The sequence below is a fragment of the Rhinolophus ferrumequinum genome, chromosome 20 (assembly GCF_004115265.2).
Source record: "Rhinolophus ferrumequinum isolate MPI-CBG mRhiFer1 chromosome 20, mRhiFer1_v1.p, whole genome shotgun sequence".
NCBI lineage: Eukaryota > Metazoa > Chordata > Mammalia > Chiroptera > Rhinolophidae > Rhinolophus > Rhinolophus ferrumequinum.
In genome coordinates, this window is record NC_046303.1 from 1,206,469 (window position 1) to 1,221,649 (window position 15,181).

The following is a 15,181-nucleotide window of genomic DNA, read 5'->3' on the forward strand; positions in this document are numbered from 1 at the left end:
GCACTCAGGCCCCTTTCTGTGCTGAGCAGGTTCCAGGGGCTCAGTCGGGGTGAGAGAGCGGCTGGGGCTCTGCTGTCATCAGGCACCGTGTGAAGCCCGGTCCAGGCCTGGGACCTGATGTCGGTCCTTCCCCATCACCACGAAGACGGGCTCACACACACTGACTGAGCCTCACTCACACTGGGCCCGGGGCTGGCAATTATTCTGGGTGCAACGTTACCTGACTCAGTATTTTGTACCTGTTATAATTTTAACTAGACAAATAAAAGTTCACGTTCCTACTTATGCAAATGAGGATGTGCTATGAAAACTAAGAGTCTAAAGTCTGACGTTCAGAAAATTCTAACTGCCAGTTACTCATGGACTACATTCAAATAATAAATATCATTACACATCCCTTACAAAATACTTTATTTTTTGGTACAAAGCTGATTGTAAAACTTTTAGGAAATACTTACATTTATAAGGATTGAAATAAAACATCCGGAAATTACCCAGTTTCAACGCGGGCGCGTGTTTCCCCCGTGTCTTCTGATCATACGCACACGTACACGTTACTGCTCTCCACACTGGGGTCAGGCAGTACACGTCCTGTCTGATCTGCTCCTTTTTAACTTAACTATAAGTCAGAAATGTTTTGCCACATCAGCACTTTTTCTGTAACATTATTTTTAGAGGATGAAACTGTGTCAAGCCACAGATTCGCTAACCAGTCCTGTTCCGTGTTTGTTCAGTATGACAGCAGAACACCTCTGATGTAACATACTCTTTGTGTAAGTTCCCGTAAGACGATGCACGAGGTCAAAGGGCACACACCTTTTTTAAGGCACTCCACCTGCAGTAGAGACCACCTTGGACCCCAAAGACACTGGGATCGGTGCCTACTCCCACCAGCAGTGTCTGAGTGGCGAAGGTGACACCAGTCGTCACATATGACCACCTCCTGGGTCAGGACTGCACTGAGGAGAAGCCACAGAAACCCAAAGATGCCCAAGCTTCCTTTTCACCCCCCACAGAACTCGTATGAAAGGACAGAATTGCATTTCTTCACTACGACGCGCTGCCCGTTGGGCCACACCTCCCAGCACAGGTCCCAGCCCAGGATCCCTGGACCAGTGGCCTCCACGGGGTCCTGGGCTGTGGCGGGTAAGTGGCCCTGCAGGGAGGGTGGTCAGGCGCTCGGGCATTCATCACGAGGGGGCCCAAGGAGTGTGGCCTGAGCATGACCACCCGGGGCAGTCCTGCACACGGCAGGTTGCTGCAGAACCAGTCAGGGACAGTGTCTGCCATCCAGAAAGCTATTTTAAGAGACCGGCTACCACACTGAGATGTTAGTCTGGAAATAAGCTAATTGTTCAAATTGTAGTCATTCCTCCAAATGAACTAACTCGCTGTTTCCTACCAGTTTGCCTCGGGGCATCTCCCAGCATGCGGGTTCCCCCCGCCCCCCAGGTGGGAGGGAAGAGCCACCCGGGTCAAGGCTCTGTGGGGGTCCCAGGCCCTGAAAACACAACGAGGCAGCCAGGGCAGCCGAGGACCAGGAGAAACAGGCCCCAGCCCCCGACTCCCCAGGAAGGGCCCTTTGTCCACGCCCACACAGAAAACCTTGAGCCATCCATAAAATCATCAAAATCAGGTATTACTTAAATCAACGGCATACAGAGCTGAGGGAAATTACGGCTGGTTTTAGGACCTCTTAAAAGTTGCATGGAAACCTACTTTTCTACAGCAGATTTAAAACTGAGATGCTCTTTCCAGATTCGAAAACTGATTGGTGAATGTTAACTCTGAAATGTTATTTGTTATTCCAGCCACTTAGCAGAAGTGAGGGGGCGGGTTACAGTCAGAAGTCAGAAGTCCTGGCTTCTAATCCCATCCCCGCCCCGGCTGTGTGAGGCCACACAGCAAAAGCTCAGAACGTCCGTGCTGTTCTGACCTGGATGGGCCCGGCCCCGTGTCCTCCTCAGCATGGCCCCGACACCCCAACAACGGAAGGTCAGATGTGCCTGTTAAATTCTTGAGGAAAGAAAACCAAAGGGCAGTTTGTGTAATGCAGATGGAGAGAAATGTGCTTCTACTATGAATTTCTATAAGAAGCAATATACCGGGGATGCCAAAAAATAAAATGTACACAAGTGGGCACTTTGGTCAGCGTTGCTCAAGCAGTAGTTCGCCATAATCAAAAGTGTCTGGACGCTGATGGTAACCATTTTGAGCACGTCCAGTCATTGCAGAAGTCAAACGTGACTTGTATTCATCTTTTGTTATTGGTATATATTGAGTATTACAATTTTTTAATAGTTTTTTCCTTTCTTAAAATGTGTATACATTTTTTTTGATACCCTCTGTATTTTCATTACACGTGAAATGTCATTTAAGCATTCAGAAGTAACCAATATTCCAGATGGTCAAAGCACTAGCACGTTCTCGCTAACAGAAGTCTAGGATTTATAAACTGGCCTCAGGTATCACTGCAATAGGCCAGAGAAAGGAGAGAGGCTGCAAAATTAAAACGACATCCTGATTTTAAAGTATTAGTTTAACAAAATATTACATGCTATTTGAACTAACATTAGTGAGCCTGAGAAGACGCACTCAAAAACACTGGTTTTACCTAATCATAGGAAAAAGCCATAAAACAATTTTCAATGTTGCTAATGTCCCATTTCTTCCTCTTATCTTACGCAACTGCCTTATTGCTCCATTTGCAATGTGACCTTGAGATTACGTCCACCCTACGATGTCCACCTGCACAGGGCAGGTGACAGTCGGGGACACTGGGAACTGTGATGAGATGCATCAGGGACCTCGCAGGGCTCGGTGACCGTGACGCACAAACAGAAACATGGCCTCGTCACTGAGCACGGACACTGACTGAGGAGGCCTGTTTGTTCTTCCTGTAAACACACAGGCGCTCTTTCCAGAAAGACTTAGAACCTGGGACCCACAGTGGCCTCAGGGACACTGGGAGGAATGGCAGCCTGGACAGCTTCACGGGCGTCACACAGCCCCCATGCTGTAGCCAGACACCCCCCACACTATGAGCCATGGGTGCAGCACAGGCTCCCAGGGACAGGCCAGGACAGGTGACACAGGGACCTGTAATGCCCAGGCTGTCCCCACCGGATGCTCAGGCGGAAACAGACCCGTGCTCCAGACAGCAGTTCTGCGAATTTGGATTCTAGACCAATTCTAAATACAAGAGGATTTTCACACCTTTGATGAGAAAGTCCTATTCAAAGTCTGGATAAATACATTCTTTTCAAAGTCTTAAAAGCACAACAAAACAGATACGAGAACAAAGAATATGAAGTAATGTTTATCCAACTGTGTTTCACGAATTCAATGTCGAGTTAAAATATTAGAGGGAAACGTAAGAAAAACGTACAGAATCTGCGCTGCTGCGAGGACAAACGACAGAACACATCACCCGACAGCCTGTCCCGGCCAGTGGTGCCAGAGATCCCAGGTGCCCAATCCAGCAGGCGTTGCTATGACAACGCTGGGATGAAATACTGCAGGGACACGTCCTCATGGAGCAAATCGAAGTGAACCACCTTGTTCCTGACAATATCTAGGGAGGGAGAGAAGAAACCTGTGACGGGCAGGCCTCCCAGCTCCCACGTCCACCCTGGGGCCCCCTGGAGAAGCCTGTGCTCACAGAGCGCCCGGCCCCCCAGGATGGTGTGTGACTGCCGCCGACCAGCACAGCTGACCTGGACACCAGCTGCGCTCAGGAGAGAGACGCAAAGCTGCCAAGGCCTCAGATGAACAGCCCACAAGGCAGATGCCTGGCAAATGCCTGGCACCACATTCACCCACATCCATGGTCTTCCAGGAAAAAGAAGCTTCCTGTGAGGAAGGGACTAAGTGCGCTGAGGAAAGCCAAGGGCGCGCGGTTTCACTGCCCCCTGGGACAGGCTGCGTCACACACGAGAGAGCAAGAGGGGACAGGAGGAGGCACATCCGTCGGCAGCGCAGGGACTTCAGTAACCTGTCAATTCTGCGAAGGCCTCGGCCACGGGGCAAAGTCCAGGCAGAGGCACAAGACCAGAGAGCAAGTGCCCCAGAGGAGGACAGGTGACCGCAGTGTGACAAGGCTCAGCAGCCAGGGCCCTCACCACAGGGACCAGGACAGAGCTGCTGCTCCAAAAGAAACCCGCTGAACCCGCTGGAGCCACGGTGAGGACAACGGGGTGACGAGAGCACTCGTGCCCCAGCCGTGGAGACAGCAGTCACGGGGCGGGGGGCACCGAGGACCTGGGGGACAGACTCCCCTGCAGGGGTGCGGGCACACACAGGTGGAGACGGAGGACGGCGGGGGGCCGCACCCAGAGGTGGGACGGGGAACAGACCCCGGCCAGAGGTCGCCCAGGGACAGAACTGCAGGCAGAAAAGGAGATTTGGGGAGTAAAGAACCGGTAAGAGAAGCGCGGTGTTTGCTGTCAGAGCTGATGTGGCGCTGCCACAGGCGGGTCCCTCTGAGAGTGGGGGCGGTCAGTCTGGCCAGTGACAAACACACAACTCTGTCTCCTGGCCACAGTGCAGCGCAGAGCCTGCTGCCTGCCTCCACTCTGCAGACAGGGCGCTGGCTGCCAGGCTGCCCCCGGAACCTGGCAGAACTGAGACTCGACGGCCGAGCCCAGAGCTACAAGGCACCTGCACTCAGAAAGGTCCCTGGTAGCCGTGCACGCTGGCATCATGCAAAGCGCCGTCTGAAACCTGCACGAACTCTGTGCTGAAGCACGCTTCCACCGCTCGGCCTAGAACGACGCCCGAGCCCGGCACAGCCTCTCCAGGAGCCGCACACGTGGACACTGGTGCCCGCTGCCCCACCCAGCCAGGCCCGCCCTCCTCCCCTCCGACCCGCGGCCACCCCCCACCTCCGGTGCCCTCCACCCCACCTAACACCTTCCTGTGACATCCAGGCTATGCCCTCCTGTGGTCTCTCCTCCTCTTCCAGCCTCTCATTCTACAGGCTGGTCCTAGACACAGCCCCCTGGAATTTTCCATTCCTTCTCTACAGAGTGCTGACGATCTGACAGTTATCAGGTACATTCTGGGCCCTCCTCCTTCTCAGCTGTGCTCACAGGTGGCTGAGTGCCAGCCTGGCCGCTGTCACTAAGAGGACAGTTTCCTGTGATCTCTGTGGCCAGGAGCAAGCCAGCCTTGGGAGACCCTGGGAGTGAGCCCTCCTCAGGTGTGGCCGATGGGCAAGGACGCCGAGGCAGGTGTGTGGCTGCGGGAGACGGAATCAAGGGGGCAGGCGAGAGGACGCAGGCGCCAGGTACGGGACAGGTGAGGTTTAGACACAGGAAGGAAGCGAGGGCATCGCGATGGGAACGTCAAGCCCAGCGCGTCAGGGCGTCGCGTCTGTCAGGCTGGGTCAGCGCCGACGACAGGCGGTTAGTACGCGTCCTCCTGCAGCCTCTCTCCAGGCACAGACCACGTATGATGCCCGGTGAGAGGCGTGGACCCCGCCAGGCCTGCAGGAGCCCGACCCCGCAGCTGTCTCCTGCGGTGCCTCTGCGTACCTCAGAACCCGGGAAACCCAAACACCTGAGGGCCTGGAGAACCAGAGGCCACATGACCGAGCTGTCACACACTTGCGAGACCACGTACAACCTGGGGAGCTGAGGAGATGAATGTGTTGGAAGTGTGACAAACAAGAAAACGCACTTACTGCAGATGGCCTTTGTGGGGTTCACTTGCTGTCCAGAAAGAAACTGCAGGAACTTCCTGATATCCACGTGCACTTCTGCCATGCGCGCTGGGTTTCTGTCTTGAGAGGCGTTTTCAGAGGCTAAAACCACAGGGACACCTTCAGACGTGACAGGGAACCCAGAGAAGCGAAGTGGCACTTAACGTAAACGAGCTGCGTTACCCTGATCAGCGTGCTGCAGAAATACTGCAAAACGTGGATGTAATCCTTCGGTCTGCGAGAACATACCAAGTCCTGACTCTGGAACACTGTGCTAATTTACAGGGTAGCTTCTCTTACGGGGACCCAAAATATGGCCCACTGTCCCCGTTAGGCCAGATCACGGTGTCGCCTCGTGTGCGTACGTATATCAAACAGCTAAGACACACACAGCTAATGGGAGGCCTCTCATTCCCAGGCGAAAGAAACGTCCTCTCACCTCTGGGAAAGGGAAGGCCCTCTTTGCCATTCATTAAAACAAACAAAATGAGTGACGGTAACCAAGTCCTCTGGCACAGCTGTAATCAAAGCCTTGCTTACACGGATGTCGCCTTGTCCCACGGGGAGGGGACGCCCCTCTCAGCAATGCTAAGTGCGCCTGTGACAAGCACACCAGGAGCAAGACACTAATTCTCAGAGTGACGAGCCCCGTGTGTCTGGGACACATGCGTGACGACACCGGGGTCTACTTGTCAGCGGGCGCCCCTCAGACCGCCCCTCCGACCACCCCGCCCATGACCCCAGGCGCTCAGTCTCTCCCCTTCACTACTTCCTGAACTGACTCGTGGTCCCTTATCGCCTTGTAGGAGACAAAACATCTGATCACGTGAGGAGTTCCGATTGGCTAATCTAATTTCATAAGCATTAAGGAGGCAAAATAGGTGACAGTAAGAAATGCTCTCTACCTGACTCCATTCCAAGTGACAAACTACAATCTCTAGTAGCAGAAACAGCAGTTTAAGAGCGGGCAGAGCTTGGGATCTCCCAGCTCAGCCAGCCCCAGTTGGCAGACCCTGCGCCCATCCTTCCGCCTCCCAGCGGCAGGCACACTCCTTATGCCCCGGGGCTCACCTTCCCACTCCACAGGCCAGTGGCAGGTGACTAACCTCAGTCATGTCCCCTCCCCAGGCCTGAGTCACAGGCACTGAAACAACCTCTTCAGGTAAGAGACCCCCAGTCATCTGAAACAATGTATCGGGAGCAAACAGAACCCACCAGGAAACTCACCAAATGGAGGGTTGCCCAGATCTTTAAAATGAGTTGTAACACACACTAGCTCAGATTCTATTTTCAAGTTCAGGTCCCCATTTCGGTTTGCTTCAATTATCTGCAAATGGAGCATTTCAGTCTTAAAAAAGAAAAGGAAATGACCTCCAACCCCCAAAAATCACCACAGGCATTGGCTTCCACCAAACCAGGTGACAAGGTAGCCCTACCGACCCCCAGAACACTTCTGATGGCACCAAGACCCACACGGCATCAACTACAGAGAAGACGAGGCCTGAGAACCCCCGCAGGAGAGGAGCCTGGAGAACTCGGCAGAGACCCAAAACAGGCAGTGCTGGGGGCCCGGCCAGGGGACGGGAATCAGAGAGGCCTGCACAGGGTGGGCACCCTGGGTTCTGCGGAGGACGACGACGAGGGGGAGGGGCCAGGAAGCCCAGGAGAGCTGGCCACAGGGAAGGCCGCGTGCCCTACACTTTGACATGACGGAACAGAGAACCCACAGTGCTTAAGCCACAAACCCACCCGAACCACAAACCCACCCGGTCCCCCCACCTGAAAGGAATGAGTGTCCTAAGGGGATTGTGGTCAGACCCCAAACCAAGACATTCTGGAAAGAGGAATAACACTGGCCAAACAGCACTCAGGGGCCTGGGGGTGCTGCGCGAAGCAGACGCAGAGAGGGAGGGACTTTTGTTCCAGGAAGAGCTGGAAGAAACTGAGGACAGTGAAGCTACGAAAGGAGAGCACAGGTCAGAATCAGGGACGCCCCGACATGTCGTGCCCAGACCGCTTGCAGATGTACAAAGAGAGCTGCCAGGACTCAGGAAGTAACTGGAAATATAAGGGCAAATATCGGAAATGGAAAGTAAACAGGCAAGAAACCAGGAGAACGTGGGCACACAGACAGCGCAGGAAGAGAAGACGAGGCAGAAAGTCAGAAAATACAAATTACCGAACAGAAACGGAGGTAGAGGGGATCTGGACAGCAGGTGAGTGGGGAGCCCCGAGGCCGGCAGGAGGATCATGCTCACCAGACACCTCCCAGTGGAGAGGCCGCACACCCGGACTTCAGAGAAAGCAGGGAACTGCCGGGACCTAGCCACGCCCCCGCCCCACGAGGAAGTCCCAGCCACTCCCACAGGAGGCGGAGCCAGAATCCTGCCCACAGCACGTCAGGGTGAAGATGTGCGCACAAGGGCCTCACACCCTGCACACCGCGCTTGTTTCTGCTGCTCCCACCCCACTCACACAGCCCCTCCACGAGGCCACGGCTCCCATAAAGGAAGGGAGAGAGGGTGGAGCCTCAGCATGCCGCTTCAGCTCCCCTCGGGACAGGAGGTGTTTTTCATGTACTGAGTCGCACTCAGCGGCCTTATGTCCCCTGCCTGTCACCTTAAGACACAGAACCTGTCACCCGGGTAGATGTCCTCGGGCCCTTGGTTCTACTTCCCACACGTGACAACTTTCCATGTAGGAGGGCAGATGGCAGCAGGCACGCCACAACACTTTTGTTTGTTTTTAAATACTCCGGAGAAAAACACTTCTTCTGATGATTTTCTCTACCCAGGCTACTGGGCCAACTCATTGCCCTTGGACAGAAAGAACAAAACAATGGGGTCCGCAGATGAATTGACCGGCCTGGCCTTTTCTCTCCTGGGCCTCTTCGAAGCTCTCTGAGGTCCCCAGGGCATCCCGCCCTGGCAGTGGAAGCTTCCCACCTGACATCTGGGTCAACAATGGTGCACTGACGGGAGCACCCCAAGCGCAGCACAGCTCACACTGCAGCAGCGGAAGCTGACTGCAAGTTCAAATGACATCTAGGAGATTAAGCCAAGAAACACAATCACTCTTATGTGACCACCATCACAGGTATGAACGGCCCACAAACATTTCCTAGGCTTCAGAAAACCTTTGCAATTCCAAAGATCGCTTGAAGGTACATTTCATTCCAGGTCCATGCGACAACACTTATTAACCGCCCGCTGGGTGACAGTCCCACAGTGGTGGCCGGGACACAAAGATGGTTGAGATAGCGTTTCCCTTTCCGATGCTGGCAGGTCACTTAGCATAGAGCACTGAGCACAGAGTTACAGCGAATGGCGAGAGGCTAACGTGGGGGGACGTGGGAGAAAACACAGCGAGTGTGAAATGGCCGAGACAGAGCCTGGAAAGAGCCGGCAGTGTGGGGAAGGACAAGAGTCGAGGGAGGTTTTGCAGGGATGGTGTGGCCACATGACAGGGGACGAGGCCGGGCAGATGAAGATCAAAAGTGGACACTTCGTCAGGCTGATGGAGGTTTTTAGAAGATTCGGGACATAATCAAATGTTTGGGGTCAAGCAAAGGAAGAATTCAGAGAATCCCAGGGGTGACTGGGGACCATCCACACCCTTCCCCATCACTGTCACATGCTGTAGCATTTTGTGACACTGTAGTGGACCAACCGCCACATAAGCAAACAGCAAAGGAAATACATCCATGTACTTGGCAAACAGCTGATGAGGGGGCGACAGCGTGTGCTGGGGGGCTCCGAGCTGAGACCGCCACTAAGTAGACAGGACACTTCCATCACTGCCAGTGTCGGTGATTCATAAAACACATACACACAACAGACAAGCTGGGAGGTTTTGTCCAAAACACAAGTGAAGGAAGCCAGAACTGTTGGCTATGTTGTTAATAGGCTATAAATACAAGTGTGATGGACCAGGGCAAATATAAAAGCCTCCCCCGTGAGAGAGAGGAAAGCACCAGCACAGGTTTCCTGGACTCCGTGAAACCGCAGCTCTCAAGAACAGGCCGGTGAGGGCGCCCGCCGCACCGGGCCTCAGGGTACCCACAGGGCCCCCACACCTGTGGCAGGCATGCCGCCTGAACCCAATACTCCGGGCTCCTTTCCGAGGAAGTTGTAACTTACAAGGTGGTTGCTGATGTTTTTCATTCTTTCCACCACGCTCTTCATAGTCTTCAGGACTGGCAAATAAATACTAACCTACGAAAGCAATGAGAAAACTCAGGAGAATTAAAGATGTGAGTACAGTCAAGTGCTGACAGGTGCAACCTACTGCCTACGTTTGCCACGCATGCATGCTTAGCAGCTCTGGAATCTGGAGTTTTACACTGTCCTTTTAAAATATGAAACAAAAACAATTTTATTTCCCTAACTCACGCCTGCCTCTGTGGTTACCTTGGCGACCACACACCTGTGGGCACTCTGGCTCCACAGACTGCAGCCCTTCGGCCAGAGGCCTTATGTTACCCAAGGGGAATAAGACTCTGAGGGACACACCCTCAGACAGGCCTTCTTACCCCGGAAAAGGACCATGAGGAAGTCCCTGCACCAGCGCTCAGACCAGGTCACCAACAGTGCTTGATACAATGCTGGCTTTTCCCAGGTGGTGCGGATATCCTCCAGTAAAATTCCTTTTCCACGGTCTCTTCTCCAATAAATCGTATGCAAGAAGCAACAGACTTGTGGGCCTCATCTTTATTTCCCGCTGCCCAGGGATTCCTGCCAGGACTGGGGTAGCCTCTGCCCTTGGCTCTTACGCACACCCAGGCATCACTCCTTACAGGATGAGGTAAAATCACGTTCTGAGACCCAAACAGGCGCCTAAGCCATCACTCCCGACAGAAACCAGTCCCCCACAGTGCTCCCTCCGTGTAGTCTAGTTTTATTTAAGCGCCACTGCTGAGCAAGACATTGTCTCCCACCTGTGGCGTGTGGCTTTACTGCTACACGCTGCCCTGTTTTAAGATCTTTATGTAAACAGCAAAAGGCAAATACTCCATTTTTTTTCGTGGAGTATCCTTTAAAAATGAGCGTCACTCACATCACAGTCTGGGACTGTCGGTTCCTGTAAATCCTTCCACAGTTTCCTAGGAATGACCTTTATGGGGATATCGTGGGTTACAATGCGACTACTGCTCGACACAGATAACTGCCAAGAGAAGAATCACACAGTATTTTTATAACGTCAATATTAAAAAAAACCAAAACAAAAAAAGAACTAAGGGACAAAAATAAAAAAGCTAACATACCACATCTAAGTGGAATGTTCCATTCATCAAAACCTGTTCAACAGATACTCAGGGTGTGCGTGGTCTGCTCTGGGTTAGGAGCTGGGACGTGTGCTGAACAAGCAATGTCATTAAGTAGGAGGAGAAACTGAGTCCAGGGGAAAACACTCAGGTGCCAGAAAACCAGTTAACGTTCAACCGCCAGCCAGTGCAGCTCCTTCTGGGAAGTTTCAGAATCGCTCCCCTCCTACTCACCAGCTCTATGGAGACGGTGAGGCAGGGAAAGTGTTTATTAGTCAGCTTGATTTTCAAGGCTCTGGCATTCTGGGCAGTTTTCAAGGCTCGAGACAGATTCTCTGATGTCAGCTCTAAATAAATCGCATTGTTTTCTGCTGACACACCTTCCATTTGAAATTCGTTGAAGAAGTTCTCCTAAGGGAAGACAAGGAGGGACACCTGTGCCCTCTCCGACGGCACCGGGCAGCGTGTGACGCCTCGCAGGAGCCTCTGCTCACCTGTTCCAGCTCACACCACATGCTCACCCCTCCACTGGCCACCTTGTCGGAGAGGATGAAGTTCAGGTGACGCGGGCTGATGCGCAGAGTGCAGGTTTTGGCCAGCTTGGCTATCATGTTGCTGACTCCTGTAGCAGGGGGTGAAGGGAAGGAATTCCTGGCAAGCACACCACGAACCCGAGCTCAACACGGCGCCACCTCCAGGCGGACACACGGCCGTTCGTCGTGGGACCCCACCGGAAAGCAGCTTAGCACCGAGAAGTCCGGCAGCCTCCCCACACCCCGCCACTCGCGCGGCGCACGTCAGGCTGCAACGAGGCGCCGGCGCTCGCAGGGCGCATCCACGCCGGCAGCACACTGGGCCACGGGGTCTGCGCCACGTAAGGCTGCCTCCCGCGGCCCGCCGCCGGCCCACGAGGGAACGCCAGGCGCCGGCACGCGGGTTTTAGAAACAACCCGGGCACCCGCTGCCCCGCCCACAGACGCGCGTCCCGCGCGCTGCCCGCGCCCTCCTCGCCCGAGGCCCGCCGCGCGCAGCCTCCTTCCGGCGCGCCCTCCCCTCTGGGCTCCTCCCCACACCGCCCGGGCGGGCGCGGCCCCGCTCACGCGTGAAGTGGTTCAGACAGGCCGCGTCCACGATTTTGGCCCGAAACTTCATGCCGGAACGCGGGCCCGCGCGGGGGACCCGTCACCCGCGGACCCCGGTGTCGCCCTCGGCGTCCCTCCGGAAACGCCGCCGCGCGCCCAGAGGTTCCGCCCGGCTCGGCCCGGCCTCCGTGAGCCGCGTCACGCCCCCCGGCGGGGAGGCGGGCCCCGTGTGACGCTGTGGGTCACGTACGCGGGGAGGCGGGGTTCGGTAACGCCCCCGGCCGAGCAGGCGGCTGCTTTCGGCGACGCGCCAGTCCTCCCCGCCCCCAGGTAGGAGGAGTGGTTCCGGGGACTCACGTTTTGGAAGAACGTTGTGACACCTGTTGCCAATTCTGTTAAAACGTCAGAACTAAAACCAATCGCTTATTTATCAAAGGCAATTAAAATGATCGCTTAGATATCTGCCGCTCGGATGTAGGTCACTTTCGAACCCCTTCCAGGCCCAGACGCTAGTGCTGGCTCCCGCTCGCCGGGGCCCGTAGCACCACGTTGGATCACGGTTTTAAAATTGTGGTAAAAGCGGGATCATGTTTAGAGAACATTGACGTTAAGTGGTAACTGCAACTTTGTCTCCTGATGAACTTCACCAGATCCTGTGAAAGTCCTTAAAGCATAAATGATGTAATGATGTTACACGATTAAAAAAAAAAAAGGAACAAAAACTGTATCCAGCTTGGTGTTTCGGAGTTCATTATGTTTGCTTATTGTGCAAGGAAGTGCCCTCATCCCGTCCCCCAGGTGGCAGCACGGTGGCAGTGAAGCACAGCCGACGGCAGGCGGGGTGTGCAGTGGGAAGCCGGGGAGCCCGTCCTCACCGCCGCAGGCGCTGCGCGCTCCACCCAGGTAAGGACTGTGCGCCTTCCCGGGCGGCCCGAAGCGTCTGCCCAGCGTGTGCCCCGTGCTTGTTCGTCCTCCCCATCCCTCGGGGGCCCATTTGCAGTCCTGTTGTGAGCACTTAATGTTGAAAAAGTTGCTCACTGGGAAGACACTGGCATAGCTCAGAGGTTCAGGTTGGATTTGTCTTCTTTTTCTTTTACGTGAGAAAACTGTGAAATGACGGACAGCACACTGTGCGGCACGAGTGAATGAATGTCTTTTGAGAAATGCGCTCCATGAAGGGATGGGTTTTGCTTAAGCGGCTCTTCAAAGACTCTTCTCGTGTTTTAGACGTTAAAGGAAAACTACTTCAATAAATGTCATAAATATCCTTTAAATTAACATTTGTGGCGCCCATGAGAAGTGTCAGGCACTGGGCACTGGATGCTGGGCCCTGGGGCTCTGAGAAAGGACGTACCCACCACCTGGGAGGGAAACCCACGTTTTTGGCCGCCCACCGTGTTTCACTTCCAAGGCACTGTTGAATGGTACCCATCCATAGGGTGGGGTCAATCACTACCCTTTTTATAGCACTTGACACTGATTGGTGTCACCTTGGTAACAAGCACCCATAGGTGAGTGCTATTCGCCATTTTAAAGATGGCGGATAGAACTGAAATGTTGGCCTTGCTGCGCGCGCGCCCCACACGCCCCGGGTGAGAATCTGCCTCTCGGCCTTGTGAGTGCACAGTGAGGGGAGAGGGCCTGGAAGTGGGGTTAAGAACCGACCGTGATGAAGCCTCCATAAAGATCCCAAAAGTAGGGGGTTCAGAAGCTTCTGGGTTGGTGAACACGTTTGTGTGCCAGGAGGGTAGGGGGCCCCCTCTTCACGGGGAAGGAAGAGCCTCTGCATTGGCCTGCCTGGACCTGGCCGTATGTATCTCTTCACCTGGCTGCTCATCTCTATCCTTTGTCATACCCTTTGTTACATAGCAAAATGGTAAATTTAAATGTTTTCCTGAATTCTGTGAGCTGTTCTAGCAAATAATTGAATCTATGGCAGGGTAATCATGGAAAGCCAAGTTGGACAGAAGTTGTGGGTAACCTGGGGATCTACTATTTGGCATCTGAAATAGAGAGCGGTCTCGTGGGACTGAGCCCGACGCTCTTGAGCTCACTCCGGTTGTGTCAGAATTGTAGGATGCCCGGCTGGTACCACTGAATTGCCTGGTGTGAGAAAGAAAAAACAAACACAAAAACCCCACACAATCTGGTGTCAGAATTGTTGTGAGTGTGTTTGTTGTGTGAGAGTAAAGGAGAAACACAAGTGAGTTTTTCCTCTACAACCATTACGTAAGAAAACGAGAGACCATGTTTTATGCTAAACATTTTTTAATTAAAAAATGGTATAGGTAAGGAATAGGTAATATTTTCACGTGATTTGAAAACAAAACATTATACAGTAGACCATTTTGCTTCCACCTATGTGGGTGTCTCTTCTGCCCCATTCCCATTTTATTTACTCTCTCCTCCTGGTGAACATTGCTGATTAACGTGTTATATATGTATGTTGCACGTGACTCCTTGAGTCAAAAGGTATGTGCCTTCCTAATTCTGAGAGACATTGCCAGGTTCCCTCCACAATGGTTTTCTCTGTTTGCATTTTCACCATCAATGTGTGAGAGAGTCTATTTCCTCAAAGCCTTACCAATGAAATGTTATCAAACTTTTCTTAATTTCATTGGTGAAACATGGTACCTACCGTGTAACTTTTGACATTTTTCTTAAAATAAATAAGCTCGAATACCTTTTCATATGTTCCTAAGAAAAATCTCTTTGTGCTGTCCAGCCGTTTTTCTATGCAGCTATTGATAGTATTGCTTTCTCGAGACTCTTTACATATGGAAAAGATTGGTCCTCATGATATCAATGACAAATATATTTTTCTGTTTTGTTTAAGGTTTTGTTGGCCATGTAGAGGTTTTTTCAATTTTATGTAAGTGTGAGTCTTGTTTAGAAAAGGTCTTCCTCTATCCAATGCCATACAAGACTTAGCCCAAGTTTTCTTGGTTTATTTTTATGGTTTCATTACCTACCTATAAATAATCACCATATTGGAAATTCGTCATGTTGCAAAGTGAGAAATAATAGGTGCAATTTTCTTTTCTTAATGACAGAGTAATTGTCCCAAACCATTCCTTTTTCCTGTCTGCTTTTAAGATGCCACCGTTATCGTATTCTAAATTCCTACATAGATAT

At 52.9% G+C, this 15,181-nt stretch overlaps 1 protein-coding gene across 3 annotated transcripts; it reads right to left on the minus strand.

The window, feature by feature from the left end:
- Positions 1–396: 396 nt before the first annotated feature.
- Positions 397–12,368, minus strand: HUS1 (HUS1 checkpoint clamp component). Of its 3 annotated transcripts, XR_004421172.1 has the most exons (9): positions 12,065–12,362; positions 11,459–11,586; positions 11,199–11,375; positions 10,757–10,864; positions 9,841–9,915; positions 6,929–7,028; positions 5,684–5,803; positions 3,389–3,574; positions 397–619 (listed from the first exon to the last, which is right to left on the minus strand). XR_004421172.1 is itself a non-coding variant. In XM_033088769.1 (8 exons), exons 1-8 carry the CDS (start codon positions 12,114–12,116, stop codon positions 576–578), a joined length of 804 nt encoding a protein of 267 aa, XP_032944660.1. In that variant the 5' UTR covers positions 12,117–12,368; the 3' UTR covers positions 397–575. The 3 variants fall into 3 exon arrangements, 2 of the variants coding, with proteins under 2 accessions (XP_032944660.1, XP_032944659.1); XM_033088769.1 differs by lacking the exon at positions 3,389–3,574 and having other exon boundaries at positions 12,065–12,368; XM_033088768.1 differs by lacking the exon at positions 397–619 and having other exon boundaries at positions 3,305–3,574.
- Between the last annotated feature and the right edge of the window lie 2,813 nt (positions 12,369–15,181).